Source organism: Neocloeon triangulifer, unplaced genomic scaffold, assembly GCF_031216515.1.
Source record: "Neocloeon triangulifer isolate White Clay Creek 2 clone unplaced genomic scaffold, ASM3121651v1 ptg000012l, whole genome shotgun sequence".
Lineage (NCBI taxonomy): Eukaryota > Metazoa > Arthropoda > Insecta > Ephemeroptera > Baetidae > Neocloeon > Neocloeon triangulifer.
Genome location: NW_026775554.1, coordinates 6,163,942 through 6,185,065, shown reverse-complemented (window position 1 = coordinate 6,185,065; position 21,124 = coordinate 6,163,942). Strand labels below are relative to the sequence as shown.

Genomic DNA, 21,124 nt, shown 5'->3' with positions numbered 1-21,124 from the left:
CGCGCTGCGCCCTCCATGCAGCTCGTCCTCAGCGATCGTAATTAATTTTGAGCGCTGCGTTCGCTGCACAGGTCGCCCTCAGCGATCTTAACACATTTCGCGCGCTGCACTAGACCAGAGATCCTTGACTCAACTGAAATATTCAATATTTGGGTCTAAATAAAATTTTATCGAGTGAAAGGATAAAACAAGTAGACCTGAATTTCTCAAATTTTCAGTTTCGGTCATGAATTTTAGAAATTCAAAGAATAGTCGCATTTTTTACAAGTTCACCCACTAGTGAGAACAAAACCTACTTCGCGCGCTGCGCCCTCCATGCAGCTCGTCCTCAGCGATCGTAATTAATTTTGAGCGCTGCGTTCGCTGCACAGGTCGCCCTCCGCGATCGTAATTAATTTTGAGCGCTGCGTTCGCTGCACAGGTCGCCCTCAGCGATCTTAACACATTTCGCGCGCTGCACTAGACCAGAAAATCCTTGACTCAACTGAAATATTCAATATTTGGGTCTAAATAAAATTTTATCGAGTGTGAAAGGATAAAACAAGTAGACCTGAATTTCTCAAATTTTCAGTTTCGGTCATGAATTTTAGAAATTCAAAGAATAGTCGCATTTTTTACAAGTTCACCCACTAGTGAGAACAAAACCTACTTCGCGCGCTGCGCCCTCCATGCAGCTCGTCCTCAGCGATCGTAATTAATTTTGAGCGCTGCGTTCGCTGCACAGGTCGCCCTCCGCGATCGTAATTAATTTTGAGCGCTGCGTTCGCTGCACAGGTCGCCCTCCGCGATCGTAATTAATTTTGAGCGCTGCGTTCACTGCACAGGTCGCCCTCAGCGATCTTAACACATTTCGCGCGCTGCACTAGACCAGAAAATCCTTGACTCAACTGAAATATTCAATATTTGGGTCTAAATAAAATTTTATCGAGTGAAAGGATAAAACAAGTAGATCTGAATTTCTCAAATTTTCAGTTTCAGTCATGAATTTTAGAAATTCAAAGAATAGTCGCATTTTTTACAAGTTCACCCACTAGTGAGAACAAAACCTACTTCGCGCGCTGCGCCCTCCATGCAGCTCGTCCTCAGCGATCGTAATTAATTTTGAGCGCTGCGTTCGCTGCACAGGTCGCCCTCCGCGATCGTAATTAATTTTGAGCGCTGCGTTCGCTGCACAGGTCGCCCTCCGCGATCGTAATTAATTTTGAGCGCTGCGTTCACTGCACAGGTCGCCCTCAGCGATCTTAACACATTTCGCGCGCTGCACTAGACCAGAAAATCCTTGACTCAACTGAAATATTCAATATTTGGGTCTAAATAAAATTTTATCGAGTGAAAGGATAAAACAAGTAGACCTGAATTTCTCAAATTTTCAGTTTCGGTCATGAATTTTAGAAATTCAAAGAATAGTCGCATTTTTTACAAGTTCACCCACTAGTGAGAACAAAACCTACTTCGCGCGCTGCGCCCTCCAAGCAGCTCGTCCTCAGCGATCGTAATTAATTTTGAGCGCTGCGTTCGCTGCACAGGTCGCCCTCAGCGATCTTAACACATTTCGCGCGCTGCACTAGACCAGAGATCCTTGACTCAACTGAAATATTCAATATTTGGGTCTAAATAAAATTTTATCGAGTGAAAGGATAAAACAAGTAGACCTGAATTTCTCAAATTTTCAGTTTCGGTCATGAATTTTAGAAATTCAAAGAATAGTCGCATTTTTTACAAGTTCACCCACTAGTGAGAACAAAACCTACTTCGCGCGCTGCGCCCTCCATGCAGCTCGTCCTCAGCGATCGTAATTAATTTTGAGCGCTGCGTTCGCTGCACAGCTCGTCCTCGGCGATCGCAATTAATTTTGAGCGCTGCGTTCGCTGCACAGCTCGTCCTCAGCGATCGTAATTAATTTTGAGCGCTGCGTTCGCTGCACAGGTCGCCCTCCGCGATCTTAACACATTTCGCGCGCTGCACTAGACCAGAAAATCCTTGACTCAACTGAAATATTCAATATTTGGGTCTAAATAAAATTTTATCGAGTGAAAGGATAAAACAAGTAGACCTGAATTTCTCAAATTTTCAGTTTCGGTCATGAATTTTAGAAATTCAAAGAATAGTCGCATTTTTTACAAGTTCACCCACTAGTGAGAACAAAACCTACTTCGCGCGCTGCGCCCTCCATGCAGCTCGTCCTCAGCGATCGTAATTAATTTTGAGCGCTGCGTTCGCTGCACAGGTCGCCCTCCGCGATCGTAATTAATTTTGAGCGCTGCGTTCGCTGCACAGGTCGCCCTCCGCGATCGTAATTAATTTTGAGCGCTGCGTTCACTGCACAGGTCGCCCTCAGCGATCTTAACACATTTCGCGCGCTGCACTAGACCAGAAAATCCTTGACTCAACTGAAATATTCAATATTTGGGTCTAAATAAAATTTTATCGAGTGAAAGGATAAAACAAGTAGACCTGAATTTCTCAAATTTTCAGTTTCGGTCATGAATTTTAGAAATTCAAAGAATAGTCGCATTTTTTACAAGTTCACCCACTAGTGAGAACAAAACCTACTTCGCGCGCTGCGCCCTCCATGCAGCTCGTCCTCAGCGATCGTAATTAATTTTGAGCGCTGCGTTCGCTGCACAGGTCGCCCTCAGCGATCTTAACACATTTCGCGCGCTGCACTAGACCAGAGATCCTTGACTCAACTGAAATATTCAATATTTGGGTCTAAATAAAATTTTATCGAGTGAAAGGATAAAACAAGTAGACCTGAATTTCTCAAATTTTCAGTTTCGGTCATGAATTTTAGAAATTCAAAGAATAGTCGCATTTTTTACAAGTTCACCCACTAGTGAGAACAAAACCTACTTCGCGCGCTGCGCCCTCCATGCAGCTCGTCCTCAGCGATCGTAATTAATTTTGAGCGCTGCGTTCGCTGCACAGCTCGTCCTCGGCGATCGCAATTAATTTTGAGCGCTGCGTTCGCTGCACAGCTCGTCCTCAGCGATCGTAATTAATTTTGAGCGCTGCGTTTGCTGCACAGGTCGCCCTCCGCGATCTTAACACATTTCGCGCGCTGCACTAGACCAGAAAATCCTTGACTCTACTGAAATTTTCAATATTTGGGTCTAAATAAAATTTTATCGAGTGAAAGGATAAAACAAGTAGACCTGAATTTCTCAAATTTTCAGTTTCGGTCATGAATTTTAGAAATTCAAAGAATAGTCGCATTTTTTACAAGTTCACCCACTAGTGAGAACAAAACCTACTTCGCGCGCTGCGCCCTCCATGCAGCTCGTCCTCAGCGATCGTAATTAATTTTGAGCGCTGCGTTCGCTGCACAGCTCGTCCTCGGCGATCGCAATTAATTTTGAGCGCTGCGTTCGCTGCACAGCTCGTCCTCAGCGATCGTAATTAATTTTGAGCGCTGCGTTCGCTGCACAGGTCGCCCTCCGCGATCTTAACACATTTCGCGCGCTGCACTAGACCAGAAAATCCTTGACTCTACTGAAATTTTCAATATTTGGGTCTAAATAAAATTTTATCGAGTGAAAGGATAAAACAAGTAGACCTGAATTTCTCAAATTTTCAGTTTCAGTCATGAATTTTAGAAATTCAAAGAATAGTCGCATTTTTTACAAGTTCACCCACTAGTGAGAACAAAACCTACTTCGCGCGCTGCGCCCTCCATGCAGCTCGTCCTCAGCGATCGTAATTAATTTTGAGCGCTGCGTTCGCTGCACAGCTCGTCCTCGGCGATCGCAATTAATTTTGAGCGCTGCGTTCGCTGCACAGCTCGTCCTCAGCGATCGTAATTAATTTTGAGCGCTGCGTTCGCTGCACAGGTCGCCCTCCGCGATCTTAACACATTTCGCGCGCTGCACTAGACCAGAAAATCCTTGACTCTACTGAAATTTTCAATATTTGGGTCTAAATAAAATTTTATCGAGTGAAAGGATAAAACAAGTAGACCTGAATTTCTCAAATTTTCAGTTTCGGTCATGAATTTTAGAAATTCAAAGAATAGTCGCATTTTTTACAAGTTCACCCACTAGTGAGAACAAAACCTACTTCGCGCGCTGCGCCCTCCATGCAGCTCGTCCTCAGCGATCGTAATTAATTTTGAGCGCTGCGTTCGCTGCACAGCTCGTCCTCAGCGATCGTAATTAATTTTGAGCGCTGCGTTCGCTGCACAGGTCGCCCTCCGCGATCTTAACACATTTCGCGCGCTGCACTAGACCAGAAAATCCTTGACTCTACTGAAATTTTCAATATTTGGGTCTAAATAAAATTTTATCGAGTGAAAGGATAAAACAAGTAGATCTGAATTTCTCAAATTTTCAGTTTCAGTCATGAATTTTAGAAATTCAAAGAATAGTCGCATTTTTTACAAGTTCACCCACTAGTGAAAACAAAACCTACTTCGCGCGCTGCGCCCTTCATGCAGCTCGTCCTCAGCGATCGTAATTAATTTTGAGCGCTGCGTTCGCTGCACAGGTCGCCCTCCGCGATCTTAACACATTTCGCGCGCTGCACTAGACCAGAAAATCCTTGACTCAACTGAAATATTCAATATTTGGGTCTAAATAAAATTTTATCGAGTGAAAGGATAAAACAAGTAGACCTGAATTTCTCAAATTTTCAGTTTCGGTCATGAATTTTAGAAATTCAAAGAATAGTCGCATTTTTTACAAGTTCACCCACTAGTGAGAACAAAACCTACTTCGCGCGCTGCGCCCTCCATGCAGCTCGTCCTCAGCGATCGTAATTAATTTTGAGCGCTGCGTTCGCTGCACAGCTCGTCCTCGGCGATCGCAATTAATTTTGAGCGCTGCGTTCGCTGCACAGGTCGCCCTCCGCGATCGTAATTAATTTTGAGCGCTGCGTTCGCTGCACAGGTCGCCCTCCGCGATCTTAACACATTTCGCGCGCTGCACTAGACCAGAAAATCCTTGACTCAACTGAAATTTTCAATATTTGGGTCTAAATAAAATTTTATTGAGTATGAAAGGACAATACAAGTAGACCTGAATTTCTCAAATTTTCAGTTTCGGTCATGAATTTTAGAAATTCAAAGAACAGTCGCATTCTTTGCAAGTTCACCTACTAGTGAGAACTGAACCTACTTCGCGTCGGGTTGTCGGGTACCATACACCATTAACACCATAATTACATACACACATACACAATACAGCAAGTCAATCAAAGTCATGAAACTTTTAAATATTGCGCGCGTCAGCAGTCCGTGCATGAGACTTCGCGACCCCGTAGAGCGTTGTTGTGATCCAACATGGCTGCCACTGTATGCAAATAGTTCAGGAGGTAAATAATGCCAGTTCGAATTTCGCTTCAGTGAGTCGGTGTGACGCCAATTTTAATCCAGCCGGCCGCCCCCGAGAGCCGGAAACGTCCCCTGTTCCACATCTGGGCCGTCGGGGCCCTTGCAGCTGTACGCTCGAACCGAAAAGCGCCGATGCCCGCAAAGCCAGTGGCCTGAGGTTTGATTCGCACGTGAGTTTGGGCTGTTGAGGCCCTATTTGGGCCCTCCAGAGGCACGATGACCGACACAAGGCGGAGGGTAAAACTGTACGCGCTTAACGCCGACCGACAATGGGACGACCGGGGCACCGGACACGTTTTCTCGTCCTACGTCGACCGGCTGAAGGGCATCTCCCTGTTGGTTCGCGCCGAGTTGGACGGATCTCTTTTGCTCGAGTCCAAAATTCAGCCGGACACTGCCTACCAAAAGCAGCAGGACACCCTGATTGTGTGGTCCGAGGGTGAAAACTTTGACCTGGCGCTGAGCTTCCAGGAAAAAGCTGGTTGCGACGAAATTTGGGAGAAGATTTGTCAGGTTCAAGGCAAAGACCCTTCGGTGGACATAACTCAGGATACTGTAGAGGTAATTACTTTTATTTGTTTATTTTTGCTTCAGAAAGGCACAAGAACAAATTCGAGCCTACGTAAACTCTAAAAAAAATAACTCTTTTGGGATGAGGAAATAAAGGGATTTGTGTTGCAATTTGACAGCAACATTACATTTTTTACTTATCTTAAAACATGATGCTACCTTGAAGTTTTAATGGATTTCAAAAACTTTGATTAATCAAAACACTTAAAAATCTGCCCACTGTTTATTATTATTATTTTTTATAATCACTTTTTATTTTCATCTGTCAATTTTTTTTAGTGTTTTATGTCTCTGGGTGCTTTATATGAATTTGAATCTTTTAAATTACTGTGCTTGAATAAATCCGCTTTTCCTCGATGGAATTTTTGAGTATTTTTTTATTTATATACATAATTAAATTATGTAATAATTTATCACCTGAATTTGCATTATAGGAATGTTTGAAAAGATTTTGTTCATAACAATTAGTAAACAATAAATTACTTTTCAACTTTAAATGAACTTGTTAGAGGCGCAAACCATGTTGGTTTATATATTATAATTCACTGTTTTTCTCAATTTAACATTTCTAAAACGGTTTTTTTAACAGCATTGTAACTAAAAGTGCATTTTTGCCCACAGTCGGAGGATGAGCGTTTTGATGACACTTCTGACTCGGCACCTGTGGAGTTACCGCCGTGCGAGATGGCCAGGCTGGAAGAGATCAGCGAGGTCATCAGGTCGTGCTTAGGCTCCCCAATGCGCAAGGACAAAGTTGCCACTGCCTTGGAGCACGAAGGCTACATCAAAAAGTTGTTGGCCGTGTTCCGCACCTGTGAAGACCTCGAGTCCGTTGAACATCTTCATCACCTATACACCATCTTCAAGAACATCTTTCTCGTCAATAAAAATGCACTCTTCGAAGTCATGTTCAGCGAGGACACCATTTTTGACGTTGTTGGCTGTCTCGAATACGACCCCACATTGCCCACGCCCAAGCGGCACAGAGAATACCTCAAGGGCATAGCAAAGTAAGTTTTTTCTTTAAGATCTTTGAGAAATAATTTGAGTTGTTCATGTGTGTTTAGGTCAACCACTTTTTTACATCTCGTCTTTTTACCTACTTATCTTATCAGATAATTAATTTACACGCCTTGATCTGTGAAATCATTTGGCAATAATAATTATTGCTGTTTATTTTAGACTTTCTACGGTGTTGATTTTAAAATTACATTTTATAAAACATAAAACATATGTAAAAAAAATTTAATAACAATAGGAATGAAACGTTTCAATTCTTGGAACCTTTGCTTACTCTATTTTGCAATAAATTATTCATAAATAAGCTATAAAAATTTAATCTTGAACTAATTATTAAGAATGATTGACTTTATTGATTGATATCTGGAATCAATATCAGTATCTATATAGTTGTATGTAAATTTAATTAGTACTAAATTCATTTCTATTATGCACCAACAGATTTAAGGAAGTCGTTCCCATCAACAATCCCGAACTGCTTGCAAAAATTCATCAGACTTATCGAGTTCAGTACATCCAAGACGTGGTGCTGCCAACACCTTCAGTTATCGAGGAAAACATTCTTTCTACGCTGTCAAGCTTCATTTTCTTCAATAAGGTTGAAATAGTCACCCTCATCCAGGTAAACATTCGTCTATTTTTTTAAATCCTAAATCTCACTGTATTTTTGGTATTTTGCTGCAGGAGGATGATAAGTTCCTGACTGCAGTGTTTGTGCAGCTGATGGACGAAAACTTGGACCCAACCAAGAAAAGGGACCTGGTGTTATTTATTAAGGAATTTTGCAACTTCTCGCAAAACCTGCAACCTCAAGGCAAGGAAACATTCTATAAGACGTTGAGCGCGCTCGGAATACTGCCTGCTCTGGAGCACACTCTGGCAAGCACTGATCCGGTCACAAAGGCTGCCTCGATAGACATTCTTACTCACATTGTCGAGTACTCGCCCTCGGTTGTCAGGGGTTACACATTACAGCAGGCAAACAGTGCTGATGAGGTAAAATTAATCAAACAAAAATCAAATTGGGTTACATAAAATTATATTGCAGGAGCAGCTGCTGATAAATGTGATAATTGAACAAATGATTTGTGACTCCGACCCTGAACTTGGCGGTGCTGTTCAATTAATGGGTGTCCTCCGCATCCTCTTGGACCCTGAAAATATGCTGGCTTCGATCAGTAAAAGCGAAAAAACTGATTTCCTCAATTACTTTTACAAGCATAGCATTCAAGTTCTAATAGGTGAGTTTTTTTATTAACATCATTGGGGAAATAATTTTTGTTTCATTTTTTAGATCCTCTTTTGGTGAACACTGAAGGCGACGCACCTATCCGAGATGACTATTGCACTGCACAGTTATTGGCCGTGGTTCTGGAATTATTGTCGTTTTGTGTAGAGCACCACACCTACCATGTTAAGAATTGCATCCTCAACAAAAATTTATTGGGCCGTGTTCTGGTGCTGACGCGCTCAAAGCACACTTTCCTGGTGCTCAGTAAGTATCTGTTTATGTTGCTAGAAATATTAGAAAATGATTCTATAACTCTCGTAACTTGTAGGTGCTCTTCGGTTCATGCGTAAAATCATTGCTCTCAAAGACGAGTTTTACAACCGGTACATAATCAAGAACAACTTGTTCAGGCCAGTGGTGGACACATTTATCCGCAATAGCAGCAGATACAACCTTTTAGACTCTGCAATTATCGAACTCTTTGAGTTCATTAAACTGGTAAGTGAAAGAAATCCATTTTTCTTTCCTTATCCTTTTGTGTCCCCCTTTTCCTAACCTTTTTTTACAGCTGAGTTATGATTTGCAGGAGGATATCAAGTCTTTGTGGTTGCATGTTGTCGAGCAATATGGCAAGGTGCTTGACGAAGTTGACTACGTACAAACTTTTAAGGCTTTGCGAGTTCGTTACGAGCAGCATCAAGACAAATTGAGGGACCGTGATAGGTCCTCACTTGATGGGTAATACATTTTGTCTTGCATCTCTAGTCAAGCTTTATTTATTTTTTTATTATTCAGAGTGCCATCTATCCTGAGAAATCCTCGTTTTCGGCGTGACCCACGGCAGCTAGAGGAGGAGGAAGACATGTGGTTCAACGACGAGGAAGACTTCGAGGATACCCCAGACCCCAAAAAACTTGACTCGGAGCTGGACTCGTTAGGCAAGTTGATGGAGCGCAAGACGCCTGGTCGAATGAACAACAACGCAGCAGGCGACGCCTCCGGATCACCCCCTGGAAGTCCAGGAAGTGATAAACTCATGTTCAAAAAGGTATTAAGTTCAACCAAGATTGTGGAGAAGTTTCTAATCTCAATTTGTCGCAGGGACTTGTTGATTACGAGGGAGACAGTGATGAGGAGGAGGAAGAGGAGCCAGAGGACGATGACTTGGTGGCCCCAAAAAGGGCAAAACTGTCGTGAAGTGCGTCATTGAGCTGTATGAGTGAGTGCATGAGAATGAATTTATCTGAATGAGAGGGAGTGCCGTCCTTGTTTGTGAGTGTATATTTACAGCTAATGTACATTTTTATAATAAATAATGGAAGTAGACTGAATATCAATTGTTAAATTTTTATCCATATCAACTTCTTTCAAGTGCTTTGATTTTCACAACTTTTTGAACCTTAAAAATTTTGATTATTTTCAGTTTGTGATTATAAAATAAATAAAGTCCATATAAGATTGCAATTTCCAAACAAACCATTTTTATTTAGACAAGCACTTTTGACATAAAAGGGCCATCAAGATGGTAGCCAATCTTCCTATAATAATTCCTTGTTCCGACTCCTGAAATGACAGCCAATTTTTTAGCCCCATGTTCCTCTTTGGCAATGCGTTCGGCCTCTTCCATCAGCAAAGCCCCGAAACCTTGATGTTGGAACTTAGTTGGGTCCCTAGCAGAAACGGGCACCACAGAGCCATAGACATGGAGCTCCCTCACAATAGACACGCCACCCTTGAGTTCGGGTCGGAAAGCTTGGCCTGTACACTTGCGGAGACGCAGGAGTCCCACCAGGATGTCTTGCTCAGGATCCTCGTAAGCAAGGAACGTCTCCCAGCCACCATTGGCAACATAGTCTCGTCTCACCAGTTCCACCTGAAATTCATATTATTGTTGTACTCAAAGCCTTGTTAAAATAATAGAATTTGTTGTTTTATAATTTGATAATTGAATAATTTCCTTGCCTGATAAGGTCGAACCCTCCTGTGGATTTCAGTGATTCCAACCTCCCTTGTTCGGACGTCTCTGCATGATAATCCCAGCTCTTGAAGTCGAGCCAAACAAAGCTCTCTCAAATTACCATGTTCCACTCCAGATCTATTTTGAAAATAAAATATTAAGCACAATAGGGGAAATAAATATTAAAACATAGCAATCTTTTCCCAAATTGAGACTCTTTGCCCAAAAACTAGTTAAATAAAGGAACAACGAACTAAATCTGATTTAAAAACAGAATCAAGAACAGACAAAGGGTTGCACTTAACGGCAACGGCTTAAAAAAATGGAGTGCATGGAACTTTGTTTTAAATGAGTTTGCTTTCCTTAAATTAAACATGAAATTGCAAATATTAAATTCATTTCTTACGTGACTAATGGCATGGGAATGTCTCTCTGCACTCGGTAGATTCTGGTCCATGGGGGCACCATGGCCAAAATTTCGGCCACCAATTGCACCAATCCACTTGGAGGCATGCTCCTGTATCTACCAGTCCGCCACAACTCGTATAGCCCAGTGCCTCGAATCACAAGTGTTGGATAAATTTTTAGGCCATCAGCCCTGAATGCTGGATTTTCAAAGAATTCCTGATGGAATAAAAAAAATTAAAATATCAGTGAAAAATCAAATCACAGATAAAACCCACTTGAAACTGGAGCAGATCTCGTTCCGAATCAACATTCGGAAGATCAGGCATCATGTGGGCCACAACCTATCAAATTAAAGGAAATAATCAGACTTATATTACAGAGTTAATTTTTACATTAATGTTATTAATTTGTCAATTTAAACCCAAAATACTTTTATATTTTTTTTCTTAAACAAAATTGATTTTAAAACCTTGAATCCGGAATCTTTGGATAGCTGAAAGCTTTCAGACACTGCCCGCACTGTGTGACCTCTGTTGGTGTCCCTTGCTACGTCCTCATACACAGACTGCACTCCGACCTCAAGCCTAGTACAGCCATATTTCAGCATGTCGGAAAGGTGTTTCTTCAAACAATAGTCTGGCCTGGTTTCGATCGTCAGACCAATGCACTTGACCCTGCTTCTCTCACTATACCTATAAAACCAATAAAACATTTTGCTATAATGTTATAAAAAATTTGAACGTTAAATCTTACATAACAGCCTCATCAACAGACGAGCTTCGGTGTCCAGAAAGGGCGTCATGCAAATTTCGAATGAAATAGTCCCTGTAGTCTTCCGGCAGGCTCATGAATGTTCCGCCCATTACGATGAACTCCACTTTGTCCACCGAGTGTCCCAGTTGTTCAAGCTATCTTTAAATTAGTTTCAACCTTGACAATTTAATTATTATTTTACTTGTTGGACTCGGTGTCTGGTCTGCAGATAAGGGTCGTAGCGGGCCCTGATGGCCCTCATGGAGGTTGGCTCATAACCTGTGTAAGACTGGGTCGAATACTCAAAGTCAGAGTCTGGTCCTCCAGGACAATAGACGCAAATGTTGCCAGTCAGACTGACATGGGGACATCGGTGGGGCTTGCACATCACAGCCACGACAGCAATCTTAAATATTGAAAGATCAATTAAGGTTTTAAAACTAATTTTTTCGTAGTAAAAAACTTACTCCACTGGCTGTTCGGACAGGTTTGGCCTTCAATTTTGGCAGCAGGAGTTTCTTCAGTTCTGGAGGAACTGCTGCGATGATTTCTGTCAGCCGAGGTGAGTTTTGCAGACCATGTTTCGAAGCGATTTTGGTCTTGAGTCTGTTGAGTTGGACGTCGCGGCCCTCTCGCTGGGCTTGGGCAAGTTCAGTCACGATTTCGGTGATTGCGGCCAAACTCCGTTGCTGCTCCTCCAGTATCTCGTGATGAGATTTTTCTAAAAGATTTTGAATTTACATCGCACTAAATTTTGGTGAAAATTACTCACCTGTTTTCCCTCTGCCCATGGTGAATTTGACTCTGGATTATCTAACAGATGGACTGAAAACCCTTCAAAAATGCAAGGTGAGTTCAAAATGCTCAATTCGTAGTTTTAATTTAATGAATTAGTGAGCCTATACACTTTCTTTTGATAATAAAGAGCAAAATCAAGTAAATAAAAACATTGCCATGTGTTTGTGGTTTGTGTTTCGCAAAAGCAACTACTAGCGCCACCACGGCAACTCGGCAAGTTTTTTGACGATGATGGTTTTATTTGAAAGTATGCAACTGGCTGCGCTCGGCAATCAACCCTGTGGCCTATGCACATAACGCTAGGGGCTCATATTTTCAATCAATGTTTGCATTCTTTTAAACTGAAAAATTATAAAAAAACAAAAATGTAGAGATATGCATTTCCCGACATTTTAGTGAAAAATATTTAATTTATAATATGTATTTTTATTTTTATTAAAATTTAAAATTCAACAATTTCTAAAATGCTAAAGATATTGCAAGGTAGTTGTTTATTTCATATTTTACTTTGAAGCAAAATTTTGCAATTTTAAATTGTAAAAATTTAATATCTTAAAAATAAACATGGTTATCCCGGGAGGATATCTCTAGTGAATGTCCCCCATTATTTTTATGTATTTTGTTCTACAAATAATTTTAAAACTTTTCCTATTTCAGTATATATTCTTAATGTTGTATTTACTTTGCCCTGCAAGATGTGAAAAGCCTCCACCTGGTATAGTATTATTTAAGTGCCCATTGTTCCTGTTTCTAGTTGATGTTAGGTTGGAGAGCGATGCAGGTACAGTTGGACCGCGTGCATGTACCCGCCGTGCTCGCTATAGGTGTATCCGCGATGATTGGGCATTAAAATCTATTTTTAGAATCAGGTAGCAGGCGAGCAGCTCGGATAGAAGGTTCAGTTTGCGCATCGTTTTGCCACAACAATAACTGCAGCACCCGGTCGTAAACGGCAATTTTGCTGATAAAGAATATCATGGGCTAAAAATAAAATTAAAAATAAGAAGCACTGTATGCAAATGGGAGGCCTTATATAAAATTTATTCCAAACGTCAACCAACGCACAATGGGGATAACAAGGCTGCTTATACAATTTTGAGAAAAGTCTTTATCGCGAAATTTCTCAAGAAATGCAAATTTACAGCGATGGTGCCACAACTGGTAAATTTTGAATTAACGGCAACTCCAAGTGTTCACTCCGGTCCACCTGAGTTGAATTATTCCTCTGGTGCTCGTGAAGACCCATGTCATTGAACTCCCTCGCCAGTTTTCTAACTTCTGTAAAGTATAAAAAAAATATTTAAAAGAGAGTAAAAATAATTTTTGATTTGGTGTTTTGCCTCTGTTATGTCGCGTCATGAGTTTGGCCAGTTCAGCTTCTTTGCGGTCTTCCCATCGAGCTTTAGTCCTGGCCCTGGTAGCCTCTCTTTGCGCCTGGGCAGCAGACGCGTGTTCGGCCCGCAATTTGGCCGCCAGTCTCAATCTCTCGTCGCTGATTTCCTTCATGTGTCGCATTTTTGCTTCAATCGCTCCCTTTGGATCGTCGCAATCTGAAACTTTTTTATTTTCCTTATTTTATATTATGAAAAAAGTTTTATTTCGACATTCTTTACTTTCATCCTATTTAATTAAATGACATTTTGTTCTAAAATATAAAATCTACCTATCATTTTCTTTTTTTACATTTTTTTAATTTTTTCGTGCATATTTATTTTCGAAATTGTCTAATTTTGATTGACATTATCTACTTTCATTTTACATAAATATATAGTTCAAATAGTTCAATATTATTGTTTCTTAAAACAAATTTTTTGACCTGAAAGTCATAAATTTCTTCATCAAAAAAGCAGACGAAAAAACCCGATAAGAAGTGTTTTACAACATCCGCTACAAAGACGTGCCTTCTTCAGGCTTGTTCAGGCTGATGAACTGTTTGTGTTTATACTGCGTAAAATGTGCGGTGAGGTGTGCGAGGGTTATTTTTAGATCAGAAGAGCAGGAGCTCAAACTGCTGTAGAAGGTTCAGTTTCATATATACCTGGAAGGTAACATCCTTATTTATCATTTATGCGATTGATTTTAACGGAAAAAATTTCTCTCATCTCGTTTTATTGTTTTATACTGAGGGGAATAATATTTTTTTGGGAATAACCTTTGGCGATGTCTGGACGCAGGTGGGCTGCGAAAGTTTGTGTGCCGTTGTTTCTGTAACTGGCCGTCATCAGGGCCAGATGGGGTTCAGTCAAAGGTCGGTCGAGGGTTTTCAGCTCTCTGGTGACCACGTAGGTTGTGCTGAGGGGCGACGGTGCCCACGGCCTGGACGATTTTCGCACCAGCGGCGCACAATCCAAATCATGTGTTGGTTCCATCGAGCTGAAATAAATCATTTTTGTTTCGCAAGTTCAAATAATTTTTGTCCATTGTTTAAATTTTACGTGGTCAATGGCAACTATAAATAGGCGTATGCCAGTGAAAAAAGAGAACAGGTAATAAATTTTCGGCTCACCTTGTAAAATATTTGTGTCTGTGGACTCCATTCACTTCAGAAGCGCGATCAGATTGTCTCCTCGCCACCCTGGCGTGTCATTGAAAAAAATAAAATGCAATCGATTGACGCAAAAAGGCATTCACTTTTGCACAAGGAAACAAGGAAAACGGACAGCCACAAGCTTTGATCCGCTTTAAATATATAGATATACATGCACTACTTTTAAATGTAGTATAAGTATAAACAATTATATTATATTTGTACTCCCGTCACGGAATGGCTAAAATGAGCATAACATGTAACACAGGCATGGCAGAAAAGCCTTAATGTTTAATGATGAATAATTTAAATTGTATTATATTTAATTCTTTCTACAGTTTATTTAATTGTTTGGTAATAACTAATAACTCAAATAAATATTGTAATAAACTAATTAATCAATTTTTTTACTTTTTATTAATAACTTTTTCAGTACATTAAAGCTGATATTACAGTTCATTAAACTCTTGTAGTTATGAAAAGGGAAAAATAAAGAGTGTGTATCAGTATCAGAACTAGTAGCAACGTAGATTTTTTGAATTAAAATTATTAATTATTTTCATTGATCAATTACTTAAATACTTTTTTCCAAAAGAAAAAAATCAAAAGTGGATAAAATAAATTGTTCATTTATTGTTGCTCTTACCTGGAACAAAGTTTTGTGAACTTGGTGTGGGAAGCTCCGATTTGTCACTACAATTTCCATGCTCGGATAATGCGGCAGCTCACTGAACATATTTTTGAAAACTGGTCTCAAGTGCTAATGTTAGATCAAGTTTAGAATTACATAAAATTTAATTTTAGAATGAATTTCTAACAATTTCAGCAGCTTCTTTAGCTGCACAGTTGGCCGCCTTCATGAAGTCCTTAAACGTGGGCACAGTGAATAAGGGATCTGAAAAAATTTTAAATGATAAAAACTAAGCTTTATGCTATAATGAACTGAGTTAAAGATATTTTTTATTTTCAATTTCTGCGCACACAAAAAAGAAGAATTAGGTAATGAAAATGGAAAATGCGTAAAATTAATTAAATTTAATATTATCATTTGTTGTTACTTGAGAATTTATAGCCATTTTTTTTCCAGATTTTACACAATATGTGATAACAAAAAAAAATATGTGAGTTTCAAAACTCAATCTTGTAAATTTTAACTTCATAATGCAATATTCAGAACAGAATTTTAACAAATTGTACATTTTTTTTTTAGTTCTTCAATAAGAAGAAAAAAGTAACCATAGAGGTAGTCGTGAGGTCTCGAAGGGGCCACCGCGAAGCCCCTCTTGTGGGCCATCACTCGACGCCCAGTGTCTTCACCTGCGAATTCCAGCAAACTGGAAAAGGGAAGAATTCCCTTGCGTACACCGCAAGGGAGCCGAAAATCACAAGTGTGGGTCTCCATGGTGACTGTCGGTGCTACGTTGGGCTTGGTACTCGCACGACACCAGCAAATATACACCACTCTGAATAATTTAGACTGCCGAAATTTCTCTGACACGCTCAACTGGTATTATAATTAATGAAAATAATTTCAATGCAGTTAACTGGCGTGTGGAAATAATTTCGCCGCAAAAGGTCAAGGGCGACTGCAAATGCGAATCTTAAAAAGTTGAAATTAATTTTTTATTTTTTTGTGAAATATAAGAACGAAATGAATTTCTATTTTTGTCGAGTCGTCATTTTTTATGAGAGCGACAAATGTTTTTTTCCCTGACATCCGGATCTAAATTACTAGAAAATTGCATCTAAATACCAGCAGCGGCAGTCATTATGACGACGCGCCACTTGGCGAAGGTCAATGTGTTTTTAACAATTTAATTTTCACTGCGGTTTACGCGTCGGCTCGCTTATTTTTTTTACACACGCGTTCAGTTCTGAATCAGGATGGCTGTTGTTTGGGCACTTCTTCCGCTTCTACTGCAACTGGTGACAAAAAATAATACAATTTTGGAGAACGAAGTAAAATGTGAGAGTACTTTAGGTGCCTATTGTTTGGTGCCAAGATATTGATTTTGATTCAGGTGAGAGAAATAAATAAATTGGAAATAATAAAAAATGTATTACAAATTTTGGAACTGAAAAATTATTTTTGAATATTAAATAAAAAATTTAATATAGAAAAATATTTTCTATAAAAAAAATTGGCGATATATAGATATAATTAAATAATATTGGATTTTAGAACTTTCCATGTGGAAAACACATAAACAGGCATTTTTGGTATAAAGGTGGACAATTATGGCTAAACATTAGATGAAATAAAAATTTCAAATTGACTTAAAAACTGATTAACTTTTGTATATATTAGCTTCTCTCCGCTTCTAGCCATTGATATATCAAAAGAGTTAAATTGTTATTATTTTTTGTAGAATTTTATGATCAAGGGTCGAGGGTTGAGTCATGGTAATTTGAATTTTCAGTCGACTTATCCTCGGTGGGTTTTGTGAGCTGTTTATTACAGCCGACAATCAATGAAAATCACCATCACTATAATATTTTTTGTTCACAAAGATTTTATAATTTCATGGAAAGAAGTGCTTAAAATGCGCGCGCTATCAATTAAATTTCAGTTATATTTTTTTTCAAATTGATAACAAAAGATTAAAATATATTTTATTATTTACATTTTGCCTTTCAATCACAAAATATAGATGACGAGCCACTGAACAGGCGTACCCGAGCAGTTCTGAATGTCCTGCCATACACCAGTATCGTTGGCGTGCTGCAGGTTCGAATTTAAATAAACGTTTTGCGACATTCATCATTTGTGTCTCTTCCTTCGTGTTTTGCATTTCATTGCAAAAATGTGTCTATTTATAGTCGGCTCAGGCGTGCTGCGACGCTCCAATTTTAATTCCAAATTACGTGCAGTCTGCGTGCGGGGCAACTTCGCGCGTTGTCACGTACAGGACGTCAAATAGGGGTATTTTTGGAGGACTTTTGGGCACGCTAGTGCGGCCTTTCTTGAATAGGGCAGCCGTCAGTGGCAGAGGTGAGCTGCGAAATTTGAGGAACAAATTAATTTTCTAAACAACTTTCCGTGAAATTGACAGCTTCTGCAGAGGATGTTCTTTTGAACGTGGTAAATAATTTTAATTCATGCACACCTGGCACATTTCCCAAAATTATAGAATAACAACACACAAAATTAATTAAATTTATTTTATCATCACAATATTTTAATTAATGTTTTGCAAAATTTATTTATAAAAATATGAATTTGTTGATTTAGTCTTTAATTATATCCTTAATTAAATTTTTCTCAAATATTTTGCAACTTATGTTATAAATTATACATAAAAAACATTTCTTTATTTACAATTTTATTAATATAAAAACAGATGGGAAACAGCTTACTAAAAAATTGTGTGTTCATTGTTAAAAAAAATTGTAATATCAATTTTGCATTTTAATAAAAGTGCTATGCAGACTGTGCATATCAAGGTCTAGGTTTGGTGGATCCATCAACCATCTCGAGTTCATCCTCGCTGAACATGGACAGCGTCTACCAACTATTCACCAATGCCACCGATTACTATCCCGACTGGTCGGACATAATTGCTAACGCAACCGATTATTGCTCCTCCACGGCCTTTAGTAAACAAACTCACTTTTTACAAATCTACTTTTAATGATAATAATGCAACGAATCGAAAAAATAAAATAGCCTCACCAAGGGCGATCAGAACGAGCACGGGCAGAATCTGCTCCACTTACCCGCTCAAGTTCTCCATTTGCATTCGGAGGTATTTGCTTGAGGTAAATATATAAGCTAAGTCGTTCGTACATTTAAAAGCTTTATATTTATCCATGCTGCAGGAGTGTTTGTCCGACAACTTGACTCAAAGTACGTGTTTCGTATTTCGCAGATTGATATGTGTGTGTGCGTGATGGGTTTTTTTTGCATGCGAATTGAGAAACACGCAATCAAATTTAAACGATTATTTTTCTCCCGATAGGCACTTCGTGCGATAATTCGCTGAACAACCTCAGGTCGCTCGCCGCCGGCTTTTCCTTGCGGTCCATTTTCGGCCCCTCGTCGCCCTACAGACTCATTGTCTGAACACTCAGTCTACTGCAAATTCTCCAGGCAACCTGACAGCGTGCTATTAAATCATGGAAATTGCGTAATTTAATTTTTCCCTTTAATTGGCTGTTAATCAAATAAAATATGACGGCTTGTGTTAAAAACCAAAAAACAGCAAGACCTTGATTTTTTTTATTCCTTGGATCAAGTTGTATTAAATTTAATATCAGTTGAGCTAGGTCTTGCGATTTGCGATCACTAGTCCTAAAAAAATTTGGTTAGCCAAAATTTTGTTCGCTAATTGTATATTGCTCCTTTTTAATTAAAATTTGATGGTAATTAAAACTCCTCTGAAAATAGTTAAAAAAAGATACGTTTAATAATTTAAGTAAATTATTTTGGTAACAAAAAGCAAATTATTTATTCAGGGCCTTCTTGCTCCATGACATTGTGCTTTGTTTCTTTTTTTATATAGTGACATTGTGCAACCAAAATTATGTCTGAATAAAGGAAAAACAATAGTAAACGAAATTATTAAGCCAAAACTAGACCAGGAAGGGATATTTAGATTTTTTCTATAAGATGAGTTATATAAAATAATAATTTAATATTGATCTTACAAGTTTCAGTGGGCGAAAAAACAAATAATCTAAAAAGTTAATTTTTTTTATCAAATATTTTTTTTCGTTTCACTGTGTGAAGTTTTTGTTTTTGAATGAATGAATTTTGTACGAGTGTTGTAATGGACTCCTGTGTTTTAAAATTATATTTCTCCTTTGCTCTCTCTGCGTGCATTTTTCGCACACGTTTTGTGCTGCAATAATTTGACATTCTATTGTTGATGTTTTCTGGCTTTGGAGGTCGGCAGGATTCGAGGCGGTTTTGTTCTATGGATGATTGGTCGCAAGGATGGTGGGCCGCTAGCTCGGAGCTGGATTCACACGCGGGATGAAAAGCGAAAGTTAAATCTGCACGCCGGCCGCAGGGAGGCCGCCGGGTCACTCTGGTCACACCATAAAACCGCCGTAATTACACCAAGAGTGGGCCTTTGTCTGTCTCGCTGCTCACAGACAGTTGGGCAACGCTAGATTTATCCAAATTTATCTTTAACCGCTAAGTAAGCTTTAGAACTTTTTGCAGAATTAGTGTTGTTACAAAACACTCTGTGACGTTGATGGATAAATCGCATTTATTTCATCGGTAGATGCAAAACTAATGCAACAACCTTAAAAGGTTGGGGCACAAATTGCCATTCATTAAATGCGGAGAAAAATTCAAGTTCTTCTTCAGAGTATTGTGGGGACCTTGAACTGCAAATTAGGTGCGCAAGGTGCGAGAATATATGGCGTTAGAAATAAGTATGATGTGAACTGCAAGTGTGGCAATGAAAGAGTAATGGTGCAATTATTACACACCTTTATTAACATTATGTTTCGGAGAGAAAATGAAGAAGAAAATAATTAAAATAAACGATCCATAATGATATACAGAGCGTATCTAGATAATAACATGTTGTTTATTTTCTTTTTTTTTCAAAGGATGTACGTTTTTTTTATTTGTATTTCAATGCAAATAACATTTAAATTTAATAATTCTGTTTTTCAAAGCAACAGAGATACAAATGCCAATAAAGTTGTAAAATAAAAGCGAGAGTTCAATCTGTCTTTTAGGTAAAGTATGTACATATTTTATTTATACTCATTGTCAGGCAAGGTGCACTTTGAGCGTATGAAGCCGACGTCTTAAACAGACGGTAGTGATCTTTAATTAATGGATCAAGCACTTAAAAAGAGCACTGTCAGTGTCAAGGGGAGCTACCCGTCAGTCTAAATGCATAATGGAGGGCCTTCCTAACGTTCAATTGTATCCTTAAGTTTATAATATTATTAATTATTTTTCATCACATGACATTACAAATTTTTTACAAGTTGATCCTTTCAATTATTTATGTAGTTTTTTTTTTATTGATTTTCATTGATCATATTTTGTCTTTTGAATTGATTTGAATGGAACTGAATTATTTAGATTTTAATCTCAATCTTCCTATGCTCTACAAGTTGTATTATCCCTTTTTATGCCTAAAGCTTGTTCGACTTAAAAATTAAATCAGTTTGCCCCTAACAATTGAATAGAATTGAAAAAATTATCCTCTTATAAAAATAAAGAAGAATAGTGATTAATTTTGCATTATTTGAACAATGAAAGATTGACTTTGTAATGTAGAATATTTGAAAATAACCGTGAATCATAATTGAATGATAGGTATAATTTTTAATCTAAAACACGATGTATTTAACTTAGTTCAGGCTTGTATTTTAGTCTGCAAGTTTTCTCATTTTTTTGTGTTATTATTACTGAAATATTGATATAAACATGGATAAAAATACTCAGATAAAAAAATGATAATAATTTTAACTCAGATCCCAAATTTTCCGTAGTGTTTTGGATCTTTCTACCCCATTTTTATACCTATTATGGGTTGTCAATTATAATATATAAAAATCAAA

The 21,124-nt window shown here is 38.7% G+C and overlaps 4 protein-coding genes across 6 annotated transcripts; 2 read left to right on the top strand and 2 right to left on the bottom strand.

Annotated features, from left to right (window-relative positions):
* Positions 1–5,263: 5,263 nt before the first annotated feature.
* On the top strand, positions 5,264–9,478 carry LOC132197071 (serine/threonine-protein phosphatase 4 regulatory subunit 3). Of its 2 annotated transcripts, none has more exons than XM_059620119.1 (10): positions 5,264–5,887; positions 6,518–6,906; positions 7,358–7,538; positions 7,601–7,912; positions 7,965–8,157; positions 8,211–8,411; positions 8,476–8,645; positions 8,734–8,885; positions 8,943–9,195; positions 9,249–9,478. In XM_059620119.1, exons 1-10 carry the CDS (start codon positions 5,543–5,545, stop codon positions 9,342–9,344), a joined length of 2,292 nt encoding a protein of 763 aa, XP_059476102.1. In that variant the 5' UTR covers positions 5,264–5,542; the 3' UTR covers positions 9,345–9,478. The 2 variants fall into 2 exon arrangements, with proteins under 2 accessions (XP_059476102.1, XP_059476101.1); XM_059620118.1 differs by having other exon boundaries at positions 8,716–8,885.
* A 128-nt stretch (positions 9,479–9,606) lies between these two features.
* On the bottom strand, positions 9,607–12,231 carry LOC132197072 (elongator complex protein 3). The gene is made up of 9 exons (XM_059620120.1): positions 12,038–12,231; positions 11,733–11,986; positions 11,468–11,671; positions 11,266–11,420; positions 10,982–11,204; positions 10,788–10,853; positions 10,511–10,728; positions 10,110–10,242; positions 9,607–10,020 (listed from the first exon to the last, which is right to left on the bottom strand). The coding sequence occupies exons 1-9, from the start codon at positions 12,054–12,056 to the stop codon at positions 9,634–9,636; spliced, it is 1,659 nt and encodes a 552-aa protein (XP_059476103.1). The 5' UTR covers positions 12,057–12,231; the 3' UTR covers positions 9,607–9,633.
* Positions 12,232–13,094: 863 nt separating this feature from the next.
* LOC132197560 (uncharacterized) lies at positions 13,095–15,515 on the bottom strand. 2 transcript variants are annotated; one of them, XR_009441874.1, is made up of 5 exons: positions 15,409–15,515; positions 15,237–15,350; positions 14,570–14,638; positions 14,216–14,436; positions 13,095–13,619 (listed from the first exon to the last, which is right to left on the bottom strand). XR_009441874.1 is itself a non-coding variant. In XM_059620905.1 (2 exons), exons 1-2 carry the CDS (start codon positions 14,448–14,450, stop codon positions 13,237–13,239), a joined length of 618 nt encoding a protein of 205 aa, XP_059476888.1. In that variant the 5' UTR covers positions 14,451–14,469; the 3' UTR covers positions 13,095–13,236. The 2 variants fall into 2 exon arrangements, 1 of the variants encoding a protein (XP_059476888.1); XM_059620905.1 differs by lacking the exons at positions 14,570–14,638; positions 15,237–15,350; positions 15,409–15,515 and having other exon boundaries at positions 14,216–14,469.
* Positions 15,516–16,371: 856 nt separating this feature from the next.
* LOC132197510 (uncharacterized) lies at positions 16,372–18,791 on the top strand. Its single transcript, XM_059620846.1, has 9 exons — positions 16,372–16,516; positions 16,572–16,611; positions 17,242–17,318; positions 17,411–17,582; positions 17,644–17,672; positions 18,010–18,187; positions 18,258–18,349; positions 18,410–18,437; positions 18,550–18,791. The coding sequence occupies exons 1-9, from the start codon at positions 16,475–16,477 to the stop codon at positions 18,651–18,653; spliced, it is 762 nt and encodes a 253-aa protein (XP_059476829.1). The 5' UTR covers positions 16,372–16,474; the 3' UTR covers positions 18,654–18,791.
* The last annotated feature ends 2,333 nt before the right edge of the window (positions 18,792–21,124 follow it).

What these genes read in the sequence shown, in the direction of transcription:
- LOC132197071 (XM_059620118.1), top strand. Translation starts at nt 5,543, where the DNA reads ATGACCGACACAAGGCGGAGGGTAAAACTGTACGCGCTTAACGCCGAC. An exon ending in GCACACTTTCCTGGTGCTCA is followed by an intron (nt 8,412 to 8,475) that starts GTAAGTATCTGT and finishes CGTAACTTGTAG; the next exon opens with GTGCTCTTCGGTTCATGCGT. An exon ending in GATAGGTCCTCACTTGATGG is followed by an intron (nt 8,886 to 8,942) that starts GTAATACATTTT and finishes TTTATTATTCAG; the next exon opens with AGTGCCATCTATCCTGAGAA.
- LOC132197560 (XM_059620905.1), bottom strand. Translation starts at nt 14,450, where the DNA reads ATGATTTATTTCAGCTCGATGGAACCAACACATGATTTGGATTGTGCG. An exon ending in GCGTCCAGACATCGCCAAAG is followed by an intron (nt 13,620 to 14,215) that starts GTTATTCCCAAA and finishes AAAATAAAAAAG; the next exon opens with TTTCAGATTGCGACGATCCA.
- LOC132197510 (XM_059620846.1), top strand. Translation starts at nt 16,475, where the DNA reads ATGGCTGTTGTTTGGGCACTTCTTCCGCTTCTACTGCAACTG. An exon ending in GTATCGTTGGCGTGCTGCAG is followed by an intron (nt 17,319 to 17,410) that starts GTTCGAATTTAA and finishes GTCTATTTATAG; the next exon opens with TCGGCTCAGGCGTGCTGCGA. An exon ending in AGGATGTTCTTTTGAACGTG is followed by an intron (nt 17,673 to 18,009) that starts GTAAATAATTTT and finishes TTTTAATAAAAG; the next exon opens with TGCTATGCAGACTGTGCATA.
- LOC132197072 (XM_059620120.1), bottom strand. An exon ending in TCTGTTGATGAGGCTGTTAT is followed by an intron (nt 11,205 to 11,265) that starts GTAAGATTTAAC and finishes TTGGTTTTATAG; the next exon opens with GTATAGTGAGAGAAGCAGGG. An exon ending in GAGATCTGCTCCAGTTTCAA is followed by an intron (nt 10,729 to 10,787) that starts GTGGGTTTTATC and finishes TTATTCCATCAG; the next exon opens with GAATTCTTTGAAAATCCAGC.